At 36.1% G+C, this 16240-nt stretch overlaps 1 protein-coding gene across 2 annotated transcripts in view; it reads right to left on the bottom strand.

The window, feature by feature from the left end:
* Positions 1 to 205: 205 nt before the first annotated feature.
* The window catches only part of SLC9A8 (solute carrier family 9 member A8), a 116309-nt gene continuing 100274 nt past the window's right edge, over positions 206 to 16240 (bottom strand). For both annotated transcript variants that reach the window (XM_074288577.1, XM_074288576.1), the window contains exons 14-16: positions 9987 to 10207; positions 6988 to 7134; positions 206 to 5768 (exon numbers count right to left, since the gene is read on the bottom strand). In XM_074288577.1, the coding sequence (XP_074144678.1) occupies positions 5661 to 5768; positions 6988 to 7134; positions 9987 to 10207 (476 nt within the window). In that variant the 3' untranslated portion in view covers positions 206 to 5660. The remainder of the gene's footprint in view (positions 5769 to 6987; positions 7135 to 9986; positions 10208 to 16240) is intronic.

Below are 16240 nucleotides of genomic sequence, written 5' to 3'. Positions count from 1 at the left end.
AGTTCTATGTAAATGTTAACATGCTATGTGGCTGTCATGGGTCTCTGTGATCTATACTGGATTGTCTCTGGAGAAATTAACATAACAGTACCAAAGCTGCAGAATTCCAAATAGGAAATGTCTGAATCTCTGGGGAGTGGAACAAAAATAAATGCTTGCCAAATAATTTGCAAATCACCCATGCAATTAGAATCCAGTAATATACTTTACAGTTTGCCAATATTCAATTTTATTTCAAAATAAATAATCAGGCTCCTACACCATTGTTTCTTATATTTCTGCAACATAAGGTGCAGGGAAAAATTACAGCATAATGACTATACAGCATATATATCTCCAACTTTCCTCCCATTTCAATCCCTCTTCACAAATCAACAAACACACCCATAGTTTTACAGAAATCAATTACTAACAACAAACAAAATCTATCACAGCTTATTTATTTGTAGGGAAGGAGGAAAGATAGGGAAAATAAACTTAACTTTTACTTATTTCCATATCTTTGTTTAAAATGTCTTAGAAGAATTGAAAGGCTAACCACGACCTCCTTCCCTATACACTTAGAAAGCAAAGGACTAAAAATTATGAAAATAATAATCAAACCCCAGGAGAATCTAGCAGCCCTGGGCATGAAGTTATACAATGAAAATTTTGCAAAAGCTATTATGTAGAGAAGTAAAATTACTTTGGTATCAACAACAAACCAACCCAAATATGCAGATGGCAGGAGGTGGTCAGGCCCTCTCTCATCATCAGAGAATTTCTCTCAGTGCCTAGAAAGACAAGAAGGACGAAGTGCAACTTTCTTTGCATGTGAAATAATATAGGAAGGAATTCAGCATTGCATGCATTTGTTTTATGGCTACCCATCTAGATCTTACTATTCTACTAGACTATAAGTTTCATGGGTGTCAAGACAACAATTTATCCAAATTACATCCTTCCCTAGCATCAATCATGAAGCTTTGTACAAAGCAAGTTGTTAACAAGTGGCAGCTTAATGTTTCCTTCAGGTGCCTTTTGTAAGACATAACTCAAAGGTGTTATCTAATTGGCTGCACTTTTTTTTTTTTTTTTTTTGGCTGGGTCTGTCATCAACCTTTTCATATGAATATGGAAGACGACTATGTCCAGCCCTGGCTGGCCCTCCTGTGAAATGAAGTGCACTGAAGCAGCTTTGCAGGCAGCTGCCAGACAAGGCTTACAACAACTGATTAACACAAGACGGGGACAATAGCTAACTTCCTTTCCACTTCTCTCGGGGAAGCCACAGATAGCAAACAGGAGAAGGGATGGGCCAGAATTGGGAAAGCCTCACTGGCTTAAACCTCCATTCACCACCACATCCAAATCTCCTTCTACTTCTTCTTCATGCTTTATACAAATTGTTACATTTTTGCCTTTCCCCATTTCTGAGTGATGTCACTCAACTCGAAGATATAGACCACTAGTTTCAATTGGCATTAGTCATTGGTTTAAAAAAAAAAAAAATCCAGTTGGCAAGTTTTTTATATTAATAGCTGGCCAGTAGTAATCTGTTCTTGTATCAAACTTTATTAGCAATATTTATAAGTGACATTTTCTGCTAATGTGGCTAACATTACTTGCTTAAGTTATTCCTATTCTATGGCGCAAAATTTCTCCTCTGTAAAATGAAGTGGTGGAAAGATGATCTTGAAGGCTACTTCTAGTTCTGAAAATCCTTTGAAAAAAGGTTTCCCAATTTTAAATTTCTCTCTTTCCCTTAAGAAAAAGTTCAGTCTTAAGTTTTATGGCTCTATTTAGTACACCAAATATAAATAAGTCAATTAGGAAAGTTGCATTCAGATTCATATTTATAATCTCCAATGCATTAATCTCTTCAAGAGTATTGCTTTTTGTATATTTTTGGTTAAACAATAAATATATATTTTTAAATCCACCAAAAATTTGTCACTCTTTCCTTTATATATGTAAGAAAATTTCGTACAATCATTGCTTAAACTCTATGCAAATACTCTTCATAGTTGGAGCTAAATCTGTATTCTTCCAGCAGAGGGCAGGAAAGCTCCAATGATGTTAAATACAGGTGTCCTCTTATCTTTTAACAAAGGCTACTTCTTATTAAATAAAAGGCTTTTAGAGCCTCTCCATTGGGGTTTATGTACATGAATTTGCTCCAGTATATATAATTTCCATTTAACAATAACTGAAAGGTTATTATAACTGAATAACAATAGCTGAATGGCTCAGTTACAGAATAGAGTTCTGGTGCCTGAGGCAGGATTAGAATGGAGACATGGCTATCTCCTGGTATACATGTAATCCTGATCATCATCACTGAAGCAATCAAATCTTTGTTTTTAAATGTTGCTATTACTCATAAACTTCAAAATAGTACATGGTCAATAATGTTGGTAAGCTTTCAAAGTCAGCTAAATTTAGGACCCAGGCAAATTCTGGGAGTAAATTTAAATAGCAAATCAGAGTTAATAGGTTTGATGGATGTATGGCTGGAGATGGAGCAGTGCTTTAGAGAAGGTTCTCTGATTGTCAGGATCTTTCTATTATAGACCAAATAAAGGCATTTGTCATAGGGGATGCATGACTAGACTTGGAACACCTAGGTTTGAATCCCACTTATGACACTTGTGAGCAATGTAATCATGGGCAAGTCATAGATATAATCTCTTTGAGCTTTAATTTTTTCACCTGGAGATAAACAAGAGCTACCATTAGTAAGTACCTACTTTTAAGGGATAAAGTAAGACTCAAGTAAGAAAATGTAAATAAAGTTGTTTGCCAACTTCTGTATCACATAAATGTCGACCAGAATCATTATCAGAACTTATAATTCAAAGTCCCCAGCCATTACTCTGAGAACATCATATAGACCATTTCTCATGGATTCAAATTCTACAGTAGTGAAGACAGTATAAAGTCATTAATTACTGATTCATCTCATTGTTAAACACTAGGAAAATGCCAGTATAATGGGATTTCAAACTTCAATATGACAATCTTCCTTACTGATGTAAACCTTCTTACCTCCCTGCACCCTCATGCCCATGCCTCAGATATTTTACCATTATATCATAAAAGTTAAAGCATGATGCTGGAATACTTGGAGTAATTTTGTGTAGGAAAGTAAATCCTCTACCTCCTCTAAAAGTATAATTTAACTTTTCAGTACCCCCCCCCAAAAAATGTAAAGTATTTCCTGGTTAGACTTTAAATTTGACAATGTAGGATTCTAAGTCTACTCTTTCCAGTACTACTTGATAATCATTAATGTTCCCTCCTAATAAAGTGCTCAATACAAAGAAGATCTAATTGTTCTTAATCAATAGGATAAATGTACCTGCCATTCCTTTTTGCACACTACCCTGAGTAAAGGACATGCCTATGAAGCAGTCATCCCACTTGTGATAAATGTCTTTTTTTCCTAAAAAGTTAAATTAAATTAAATTGTGCTCAAGGCAACTAAGATAGATATTAGTGACAAAGTAAGGCTTGTAAAGTGAGTTCCAGGGTAGTCTAGAGGGGGAACTTTGTGAATTTCATTTCACACTGATATGATTTAGCTGGTCACTGCCCCTGAAATTCAAAATACTGTGGTGTCACTCAGAAGCCTCATTTAATATTTTATATTATTTTGAGAAAATAGGTCTAGCCCTGAGATTTCATCAGGAAAAAAGGACCCCCAGTGTAGAAACTCCTCCAACACCTGCAATCTGTAATGTTAGGGAGTTAGCTGCCTGGGACATTAAGTGGACACTTAGCAGTTCCATAACTTAACCCATGATCACAGCTACTATGTATCAAAGGTCGGTCTTGAATCCAAATCTTCCTAAACTCCAACACCAGCTCTTTACCTACTCTGTCATGCAGCTTCTCACCATATAATAGACATTTTTTAAATGGATTACTCATCTTTTTATTTCTCAAGAGTAAGGGTACCATAAGTAGAACAACACAGATTTCAAAGATATTTTAAATACTTTGTCGCTTTTGAGTACTACTACTTTAGAGAACACATGTATAGTGACTAGAAGAGGTGAGGTAATGCCAAGAACCTGTATGTACATAGAGATGTTTGTTCAAGTCATGACTGCCCACATAGGGGGCAGGAAGTAAAGGGCACTGAGTGGTCCCAACAGCCTAGAGAAGACTTTCAGGTCCTCCTTCTTACGGGAATCTCAAGGTTATCAGAATAGTGACCTTGGGATTTTAAGTAAAGATTTGTAGTGTTCAAATGCTCTTTTCTAGGGGAACCAGGTTCTGGATGTTACTTCCATTCATCAGATGAGGATGATAACAAAAACAGTCATGGCTGTGATGACAGCAGTACTGATTAAAGAGGGTTGATGGGAACAGCAATGAGAGTGGTACTGTGACAGCGCAGAGGCTTGTGACAATAAGGCTTGGAAGAGCTTTGGTGAGCTAGGAAAGAGCAAGAGGAGAAACATGCTACATGCCAGAGGCCGCACCAGGCAAAATGACCAGGAAGCTGCCCTCCAGCATGTTGCCTATGTCAGAAGTCGGTTATGAGGACCGGAAGGTTCTTTTTGCTTTTTAAAAGCATACATATATCAAAACATAGATGTTGGCCAATGATATCAATCTGTGTCTGGCACTCTTCAGAGGCAAGAACTTGAATTTCACCTTGACTCAGGTATATGAGCAGCATAGGAGAGGCACATCTCCTAATCCCATGTAAAGTAATGGAACTTACATCTACCTAAGGGTTCAAATGTAAACATTCATAAAGTTTCCTGGGGAAACTAGCTGCCTGTTATTCTAAGATTCTGTACAATGTTAAACAAAAAAAGACATCGCCAATTTTTATTTCTTTGGAGTGCTGAAAAAAATAGGAGGTATCAAAACTAATTAATATACTTGTGCTTTGTCTTTTCAAATAAAACTATCTTTTGGGGGATTGGAATACCTTAATATTTTGTAGTTATGGGTATTTGGTGGTTGTTGTTTTGAAGGGGAGGCCATCCAAGACATAGCTGGCTTCTGGTCTTACATGTGCAGATGTCTGCTTATGTTAGGACTCTGCCTGCCAAATCAGCAAACACAATGAAAACACTTATCCAGGAAAGGCTGAGACCATTTAAAAGTTGCAGCCACACACTATTATCTATTTCTACCACTGTTTGCTGGTCACTTCTAATGTTCAGGGTCAGAAATGACAGATTCTTCTTTATAAAAAGTCACACAATTCACAGCTTGACTTATGAAAGTTCCCAGCAGAGAAGCAATAATGAAAAATTCTACAGAGAATGTGCTACTCACTCTTGTAGAGATGTCAAACAAGTAAACATTGATTCAAAACATTTATGGCAGACATCTAAAATGGAAAATAAGAGAAAAAAAACATATTTCAAAGCAACCATCTTGGAGGTCTGGGAAATTCTAGCTTAAAATCCATCATTCACTGTTTTTAAGCCACTTAGCTATTCTTAAATACCACAGCAAATATAAACAAAACTAGTTCATCTGGAGGAGGTCATACTTAACAGTATCTGTATGTGCAGCATACTTACATACAGGGCTGCCTCCGGGGAGGCATAAGCTTCAAGGTTTCTTACAGCTTTTAGCATCAGACCTTGTACATGACTAAAAATTTCATTGGTAGTAATCTCATTTGTAATTGTCCTAGAGCCTCTTCTGCATTAGAGCAGTTCCTGCTCATCATCCTCTGAGCCAGATGGTCCCTGGCGCACTTCTTCATACCATTTGTTGGTAAGAGTTTTCATCTGAATTCGTCCATGATGCAAATCCTGAGAGGGAAAACAAAAGAACTGCTATAACAGTAGGATCAAAACAAATGCAGCAAATAAAACATTTTCCAGTCCTTACAACATAATGACTACATATGGTCATATATATCCTCATGTTTGTGATGGGAGAAAATGACAAGGTACTGGTTCAAAATTAAAATGGGGACCTCATAATTCAAGATAAACCACAGGAAAATTAATACACACATCTCACCGATTATCAGCTTAACACAGTGCCTATTACATAGTAGGTACTTGAATGATTGATTAACTGGTTTTATGAAAACACAATAATTAGGGAGAACAGTCTTATATAGGGATATTTATGTACATAGAGCAAAGGCAGTATGATGACTGGTAAAATAGTAAGAATAGCCAAAACTAGCTCATATGGAGAGTGACAAGGCAAATGCTTCTTACTATATTGAAACTCAAATGATGGTAAGAACAGCCAAAACTAACTCATCTGGAGAATGACAAGGCAAATGCTACTTACTATTTTGAAACTCAAATGATAATTTTGATCATTATCAACTATTCAATCAAAGCAATTTGATGCTGACCCAACATGACTATAACTGGCGAGCAGGTTTTGTGTATGATATATTAAAGCCACTATAAAATGAGATTAGTTGGAATAATGTTAGGCACGGTATGCCTTGTACCATTTTGAAATGTTATCAGGTCTTTATTTGAAAGCTTGGCCAAAGCTTTTTTAGTTTAGTCTGAAGCTTGTCTGAAAGTAGGAAAAATATAATTAGACTTTGCACTGTCTGTCAGTATCAAGTGGTAAAGAAACTGAGATCCAAAAAGCTCTGGATCAATCCACTTTCAAGACTCCTGTACAACTATTATATTAATATATATCTCCAGAGCTCAGATTTTACAATCAATTCATTACATTCTTTGCTAACTAAAAACAAAGTTAGCAAATAAGATTGTCTATTATTAGCCCAGTAAACATAGAAGTTAGAGAAAAACCACAGATGCGGAATTCAACAAGCCTTCACGATAGCTTACAATCCTTCAAGTTCATTATAAGAAAAAACAAAATGAAAGTTACTTGTTTTTCTACAATTCAACTATAAACAGTCTACTTGAATGGCCTCCAACTGCATCTCTGTGCTGAGAAAGTACATATAGGATAACCTCATGCCTAAGGGGAATGCTGGCCCAGCACATGTGGCTGAGTCACTCTCACAAGAGCAGTGGAACCCACCTCTTGGGTGAGCCTTCGGGTGAGAAAAGGATTTAGGTATTTTGCATCAAACCACATGAAGCCCTTGAGATCTTGGCGCTTGATGTAGTGAGCTTCATACTCTTCTTCTGTGAGCTCTGAAAGATGTTCAGACTCAATGGTGTTACCCTGGAAAAAAGGTAACAAGATTGTTACAACTTCCCTGGATACCTGAATAGTAGCAGGTCTTCTATCCATCAGCTTGGAGTATATAGAGTATTTCTATGGTCATCATCCAATGGAGCAATGACCCTAGCTGTTTCAAAAGTAGATGATACAAAATAGTAGTTTGCATCCTTCTAGAATCTATAACTATTTCTACATGAAGATGTTCTTGCTGAACAAGTATTGCTAACAACCCCTAAAAATGCCCAATAAGAACTGGACAGAGATTAGTAAACTAACACTCATCCATTACCTATGTGAGGAAGAGGGAAATCTAAACCATTGTCAAAGAAGTGAAAAATTCTTAAAAGGATTCTGAACCTGGAACCCATGGACCCTCAACCAGTTTGTCGAAAAATTTGAGTGAATCTATGAACTTGGATGGAGTAAAAAATTACATCTTTATTTTTTACTAACCTCTAAATAAAAAATTAGTATTTCTTTTAACTATGAATATGAATATAGTTAACAAAAACATCCTAAAACAGGGTCCATAGATTTCAATTAGGTTGTCAAAGGAATTGATGATACAAGCAACATTAAGAACCCCTGCAGAATCAAGAAAGGCTATCAATCTGTCAATCCTTTCCGTGTCCAGGTCGGGCGAGGTTTCCCGTGTTGTGGCTAAGTGGCTAAGCTCTTTTTATGGTGGCAAAGAAAAAATTGAGATACCTGTCAGTGGAAGAATTGAGGAACAAGTTGTAGTACATGACCGTGATGGAATACCATGGTGTTAGAAGAAATATTGAAGGGGATGGTTTCAGAAAAATCTGGGAAGATTTATGTGAACTGATGGAAAAGTGAAGTCAGACGAGAAAATTACTGTACCAAGTAAACAGCAATATTGTAGCAATGATCAACTATGAAAGATTTAGCATTCTGATGAATACAATGATCCAAAATGATTCCAAAGGACTCGTAATGAGGAAATCCTATCCACCTCTGGAGAGTTCTAATGAACTCTGAGTGCAGATTGAAATGTATTTTTTTTCACATTCTTAATTTTTCTTGGTTTTTTTCCTTGCAACATGACTAATATGGAAAGATGTTTTGCATGATTTCCCATGGCTAATAAATGTGCTTTCTCAATAGATAAAGAACTGGATGGAGGGAGAAAATTGGGACCCCAAAATTTTAAATTAATGTTAAAAAGATTTTTAAAAAATTATTAAAAAAGAAAAATCAAAAAAGTTAAATAAAGTGCTTGTTTGTGGAAAGAGTATATAAACTTCTGCTTAGAGGATTTAGATCCTACAGACAAAAAGTAGGACCTCTGTTTTCACAATGGTAGAGACATAATGGAGAGAAAGCTGACCTCGATTTCACTTTCAGTGCTCCTAAAATTCTCTCAGACTAGAAGCTGTGGAAGAAGCATTTATCAGCACTGATAGGAGGAGCTTCTCACTGAGAGCTCTTTACCATGAGGGGACCCCAGTTCTTATTAGGTAGCAAAGTGGATAGAGCACCAGGCCTGAAGACATGAAGACCTGAGTTCAAATTTGATGCTGTCTGGGTGATCCTGGGACAAGTCACTTTACTTCAGTTTCTTCATCTGTAAAAGAAAGAGCATAACACCACCTACCTTCCAGAATTATTATGAGGACCAAGTAAGTTAACAATTGTGAAGCACCTAGAACAATGCCTGGCACACAGTAAGCATTCCAGAAATGTTGCTGTACAACTGTTTCAGTTGTGTCTTACCCACGGACCTCTGTCTCTGGGATTTTCTTGGCAAAAATACAGGAATGATATAGCATCCCTTTCTCCAGTAGCAAACAGAATTTAAGTGACTTACACAAAACACACAGTCTTAAGTGTCTGAGGCTAGATTTCTTCTTGTTTCAAGGCACCACCTCATTGTCTCCCTAGCTGCCAACATATAAATGGCAACTATTGTTATTATTATTATTGTTCATTTTTATGCTGAGGCAATTGGGGTTAATGACTCGTCCAGGATCACACAGCTAGGAAGTGTTAAATGTCTGAGCCAGATTTGAACTTAGGTCCTCCTGACTTCCACCGTGTCATCAAGCTGCCCCAATTATTATTTTTTAAAGACAACAGTATAAGACTACTACGTGAAAAGTATAGTCACTGCTATTGACAACAGTGATTGTGTAGAAGTCTGATATCAGTAAAAGGGAAACTGTTACAACCAAAGGTGGCAAAACAAAAATGTAACTAAATAAAATCAGTCTCAAGGTAGACATACTCCAACTGCCGTGTCCCAAGCTACAAGGCCAAGCCAAATCTGAGTAAAAAAGCTGTGGTCCGCTTCATTCTCAGGGCCAACAATGTTATGGAAGGGGATAGATGATACTCTTCTTTAGATATCTTAATTAAAAGGACATCACAAAGAAAGGCAATATTGTGTAATCAGAAGAGTCCTGGAATTATAAAATCTGGGTCTAAGTGCTTTACCACTTTCTAGTTGTGGCATCTAAGCAAACTAATTCCCCTATGATCTGAAACAAGGATAAAGATACCCCCTGGCTACCTCACAGGTTTTGGTGAGGATCAAATGAAATAAATTCATGCAAAGAGCTTTGTAAGTCTTAATATATTTGTGGGAGAGCATATCTTAGACTTTTGGGGATCAATATTTGAGCCAACCATTCTTACAATTCTACCTTACTAAACAACCATTTCTTTAGCTAAAAAAAAGTGCTTTGTCAGTTATAAATCAATACATGAATTTAAGTTGTGCTATAACATAACATAAAGCTGGTCTGGAATAGCAGAGATTACAAAGGGAAATAGTATTGTACAATGAAACAATATTCCTCAGTGATTCCATTTGAATTCTCAATACAAACCATTTTTTCTGTTTTACTGAGATTGATATCCTTCTTATTTCTTTTTCGGGCTTTTGAATCTTCAATGTCAATCAGTCTAATAAGGGGCATTGTCCCTCCTCCAAGCAGCAGAATGGTGAAGAGCACAATGATTATGGTTGTTGTCCCAATGAGCTGCCGTTTCTCTATGGGTTCCAGATCCAAATGAAGACTTAGGGCATATGGAATAGCTCCACGTAAACCTATCCACAAACAATAAAAACAATTTTAAAAAGAGAAGGGAAAACCCAAAGACTATCCTAGGTAGCTTCAGATCTAAGATAGAGAGGATATCTGATATCATGGTGACAGTACTAGGTTGCCAAAGGGCTATCAAACTGTGCACACCTTTTAATCCAGCAACATCTCTATTGGGCTTTTATCCCAAAGAGATTATAAAAAAGGGAAAAAGACTCACAAGTACAAAAATGTTTGTAGCAGCTCTTTTCATAGTGTCAAGGAACTGGAAACTGAATGGATGCCCATCAGATGGAGAATGGCTGAATAAATTGTGGTATATGAATGTTATGGAATATTATTGTTCTATAAAAAACAATCAGTAGGATGATTTCAGAGGGGCCTGGAAAGACTTACGCGAATGATGCTAAGTGAAATGAGCAGAACCAGGAGGTCATTATACATGGCAACAAGAAGGTTATGGGATAATCAATTCTGATGTATGTGGCTTTTCCCAACAATGAGATTACTCAAGCCAATTCCAATAGACTTTTTTTTTTTTTTTTAATTTTTAATTTTATTTTATAATTATAACATTTTTTGACAGTACATATGCATGGGTAATTTTTTACAACATTATCCCTTGCACTTACTTCTATTCAGATTTTTTCCCTTCCTCCCCCAACCCCCTCCCCCAGATGGCAAGCAGTCTTATATATGTTAAATATATTACAGTATAATTTAGATACAATATATGTGTGTAGAACCGAATTTTTTTGTTGCACAGGAAGAATTGGATTCAGAAGGTAAAAATAACAGTTTACATTCATTTCCCATCCAATAGACTTTTAAGAGAAAGAGCCATCAGCAGCTAGAAAGAGGACTGTGGAGACTGAATGTGGATCACAACATAATGTTTTCACCTTTTTTTTGTTGTTTCCTTACATTTTTTTCTTTCTTCTCCCCCCCCCCCCACTTTTTGTGCTGATTTTTCTTGTGTTGCATGATAAATGTGGAAATATGTATACAAGAACTGTACATGTTTAACCTATATTGGATTACTTGCTATCTGGGAGGGAAGGTAAAAGGGAAGGGAGAAAGAAAAATTTGGAACACAAGGTTTTGCAAGAGTGAATGTTGAGGGAGCAGCTAGGTGGCGCAGTGGATAGAGCACCAGCCTTGAATTCAGGAGGACCCGAGTTCAAATCTGGTCTCAGACACTTAACACTTCCTAGCTGTGTGACCCTGGGCAAGTTACTTAACCCCAGCCTCAAAAAAAAAAAAAAAGGAAAAAATGAGAAAGAAAACAAGATACAAACAAACAACAACAAAAAAGTGAAAATACTATGTTGTGATCTATATTCAGTCCCCAAAGTCCTTTCCCTGGGCACAGATGGCTCTCTTCATCAAAAGACCATTGGAACTGGCCTAAATCATATTGCTATTGTAAAAAACCACGTGCATCAGAATTGATCATCATATAATCTTGCTGTTGCTGTGAACAATGTTCTCTTGGTTCTGCTCACTTCACTTAGCATCAGTTCATGTAAGTCTCTCCAGGTCTTTCTGAAAATCATCCTGCTCATCATTTCGTATAGAGCAATAATAATCCATTATATTCATATACCATAACTTATTCAGTCATTCTCCTACTGATGGGCATCCATTCAGTTTACAATTTCTGGTCACTACAAAAAAGGCCGCCACATTTTTATACATGTGGATCCCTTTCCTTCCCTTAATATCTCTTTGGGATACGAGCCCAGTAGTAACACTGCTGGATCAAAGGGGATGTGCAATTAGATAGCCCTTTGCTCTCTAGAAAGGTTGAATCAGTTCACAACTCCACCAACAATGTATTAGTGTCATGGTTTTCCCACATCCCCTCCAACATTCACCATTATATTTTCCTTTGATTAGTATTCTTTCTACTACACCATGGATTTTCTAATTAACCTAATACCCTGTCATATTTTTAAAATTATTTTTAAAAATGCACTTATCTTACACCTCCCTACTGTGAAAAAGAACAAAGCCCTTGAAAAACAAGCATAGTCAAATAAAACAAATTTCTACATTGGTCATGCCCCAAAATGCCTACTACTTTGTTTTAGAAACAAAGAATTTCCAAAAGGCATTATGTACAAACTCTCTGAATCTTACAATATGGCAGAAGCAATATTTTTACAAGTAGTGGTTCTATGGAACATTAAGATAGTCACTTTCTCTTCCTCAGAAGTAATATCAGCTAGTACTTTACAGAGATTATCTCCTTAGCTGTTATACCCAATTTACAGATAAGGAAATTGAGAGTCAAAGACATTTAAGTGACTTCTTCAAAGTTATGGAACTAGTAATTATCAGAGGCAATATCTGTACCTAGATTTTCCTGATGATGCATTTCAGCACTCATGTGAAAAATCTTTAAAAATCAGGCTGAAGAGTTTTAATTTATTCAAGAGGCAAAAGGGAGCCAATGAAGATTTTTAAGTGTTGGGGGAACATGGTGAGATCTGTGTTTTAGGAATATCATTTGACAGTTGTGTGAAAGACACATCAAAGAGATAAAAGACCAGAAACAGGAAAACTAATCAGGAAGCTACATCTGATATGTTATTATGGGGAAACTATTTACGAAGCACATATGTGCCAGGCACTGAGAATACAAGGATAAAAAGAAACAAACACTGCCTATGACATTTATATTCTACTACCGAATAAAACTTAAAAATTAGTAAATACATAAGATGATTTATGAAGGAAGAACCAGAGGGTTCAAGAAAGGCCTCACTTAGGAAATGGAAAGAAGACATGGATAGCTCACTTTTAGAAAAACAAAAAAACAACAAAGAAGTGTTTTTAATGCTAAATTGGAGAAAGCAGACTATCAAAGAAGAGCTATGACCCCACTGACCAGGGTGGACAGTTTGATGATAATTGAGAATAAAAAAGGTGCTTGTTCCAGTCACATAAGCAGACTAGACATTTTCTCTAATCCCTATGACATCTCAAACCCTTCCAAAACAGAAATTATGCACCAAAGATAAAGCAACTTCTGCTGTCTGCAAGGTCTAGGATATTAAGAATACAAAAGAAGGCAAAAGCAAAAAACAAAACTAAACCCTAAAATCCCTTGCTTTTTTCTTTTTACTTTTGCCATTGCAGACTCAATTATTTCTTCCCATTATTTTTGCTATGTATGAGACAGCTCTTTTAATTTTCTTTTAAAACAATCAGGAATAGCACATTCCATGTTCCATGAGACTGACTCACTCAGCACCCCACTCCCACTCCCCAGCACAGAACCTGGCAAAAAAAAAAAATCCTACAGGAGAATCAATGATTTTTTTTGTGTGTGTGTGAATCTATGTTACAAAATGGGAGGATACTAAGGTGGGGGGGAGGAATAGGAGGATAGAGAGGAGTGATATACCTGGATCAAATTAAGGGCTAGCAATGAGGGGAAAGTGACTTCTGATGTCTCAGAAAGAAAAGAATCTTCAGGGGAATGGGTGAGGAGGAGGGGGAAAAGAAAAGAGCCTTACTTTGGAGACAGTAGGGAGCTCCATCAATGAAAGCTCCCATGGATGAAAAGACATGATCAGTGATGGTCAGGGAAAGATAATGCAGAATGAGGCCTGGAAGATTTGATACTTGAAAAATCTACCTATCCTGAGAGGAAAGGAGATGGAACTTTTGGAGAAACTGAAGTTAAAAGACTTAGGGCATCTAAATAGAATAGCAAAAGAATATAACTATTTCTCTGTACTACATGGAACTTTTATTTAAAAAATGACTGAATTTTCACTACTTTTATTGTTGCTTGCTGGCATTTTATTTTGCTCTTTCTTTTGAATACATTAGATTTAACATATTATTTCTACTATGTTTAACATATATTGGACTACTTGCCATTTAGGGGAGGGTGTGGGAGAGAGAGGGAAAATTGGAACACAAGGTTTTGCAAGGGCTAATGTTGAAGAACTGTCCACGCATATATTTTGAAACACAAAAAGTTTTAATAAAAATTAAAAAAAAGAAAAGAAAAAAATGACTATGTGCTGGGGCTAGATATATTGCAAACAAGTATATAAAGAAAAAACAATAGTTTAACATATCTTTTATATACCAGAATGCAAAAAAAAAAAAAAACCAAAAAAAACCCCCAGAAATTGGTTCAGGTTCCACTACTAAAGATACAGACTTAAATGGAAACTTAATAATGAGATTTTAAATAATAAGTAGATCAAAAAACAAATCATAAAAACAATTAAGAACTATGTAAAAGAAAATATAATGATGAGACAACATACCAAAATTTCTGAAACGTACCTAAAGCCTCAGGGAGGAAATCATATACTTACAATTATACATTTAACAAAACAGAAAAAGAGATAACTAATAAATTAGATAGAAGTTTTTAAAATTAGAAAAGAAGCCCAAATAAACATAAAAGAGGAGATATTAAAAATTAAAGGAAAAATAGATGTTAGAAATAAGCAGAAAAAAAAACCCTTAGAAATAAGTAAAACAAGTTTAGCTAATTTGATGAAAAAGAGAACAGAAAATTGAATCAGTAAAATAGCAAATGAGCAAGATGAAATCACAACAAAACTTGAAGAAATAAAAAGAATAATTGGAATAAAAAGGGAAAGCTGCTCTAATTCTTAGTTTGTTTCTGTGGGCTTTATTTGTTTGTTTGCCAAGGAAACACACCTCTGAACTAGAAAGGCAAAATAAAAACAGCTAAAGAGGATTTGATGCCCATGAAAATTCTACAGTAAAGAAAGTAGTTAGTTACTACCCTTGATGAATTCAAGTCACTTGGCCTAGATGAATTACATCCTTAGCTACTAAAAGAACTGTTATATGTGATTACTAAGCTACTGTCAATGTTAAATATAAGGCTGTGGAGAATGAAAGAGAGAGCTAGAAAAGGGAAAATGTCTTGATTTTTTTTTCTTTTTTCTTTTCCTGAGGCTGGGGTTAAATGACTTGCCCAGGGTCACACAGCTAGGAAGTGTTAAGTGTCTGAGCCCAGATTTGAACTCGGGTCCTCCTGAATTCAAGGCTGGTGCTCCATCCACTGCGCCACCTAGCTGCCCCCAATGTCTTGATTTTCAAAACAGAGAACAGAAAAGACTCTACAAACTATAGGCCAAGAAGTTTGACTTCAAGTGTCAGCCAAATTCTAGAATGAATTATTAATGAGATAGTGAATGAAGAGAAAAGACAATGATTACAAAGAGCCAATGCAATTTTAACAAGATCAGGTCTTGCCAGACTAACCTTATTTTCTACTAAACTTTGGTAGATTAGAGAAATACTGTAGATTTCATTTATCTAAATTATAAGAGAAATGTTTAAAGAAGTATTTTGTGCTATTCTTGGAGAAAAGATGTGGGCTAGATGCTAGTACAACTGGTAGGATTCAGAATTGGTACATCTTTACTCACAAATGTTCATCAACGGTTAAATGATAAGACATCTCTCATAGAGACCCTGCAGAGTCCTGTGTTTGGCCCTGTGCTATTATTAACATTTCTGTTAATAGCAATAGTATTTGGCGAAGGTATATACTACATGCTCACAAAATGTGCAATTGGTACAAAGCTGAAAGAAAAATCCAACATACTGGATCACAAAAAAATCTGACAGGCTACAACATGGGCTTATAACAGGAAGACTTTAACAGAGATAAATATGAAATCTTAAACTTATAAAAGCACTCAGGACAGAATCTCGGAGAACACATATGAATACTGGATATAATTTGGATAAGAATCCAGCAAAGGAGATTGAGGAGTAGTTAGACAGGTAGGAGGACCAGGGGAAACTAGTGTTGTGAAAACTTAGACAGAAGCAACTAATCAAATAGAAAAGAATAGGGTCAGTAGGAGACAGGGAACTGGGTTTGTACAGTGACAGAGGAGAGGGATGGTTCAGAATGGGAAAATGCCAATTATGGAGAAATTAATTCATGAAGTAATTAATACCTCATCTTCAGAGAGGAGTGGAAGTGAAGCTGGGGCTTTTCATAATACAGAGAGGTTCCAGGC

Source organism: Sminthopsis crassicaudata, chromosome 2, assembly GCF_048593235.1.
Source record: "Sminthopsis crassicaudata isolate SCR6 chromosome 2, ASM4859323v1, whole genome shotgun sequence".
In the NCBI taxonomy this organism is placed as follows: domain Eukaryota; kingdom Metazoa; phylum Chordata; class Mammalia; order Dasyuromorphia; family Dasyuridae; genus Sminthopsis; species Sminthopsis crassicaudata.
Note: the sequence above shows the minus strand (reverse complement) of the source record. Positions and strands in the feature narration are given on the sequence as shown.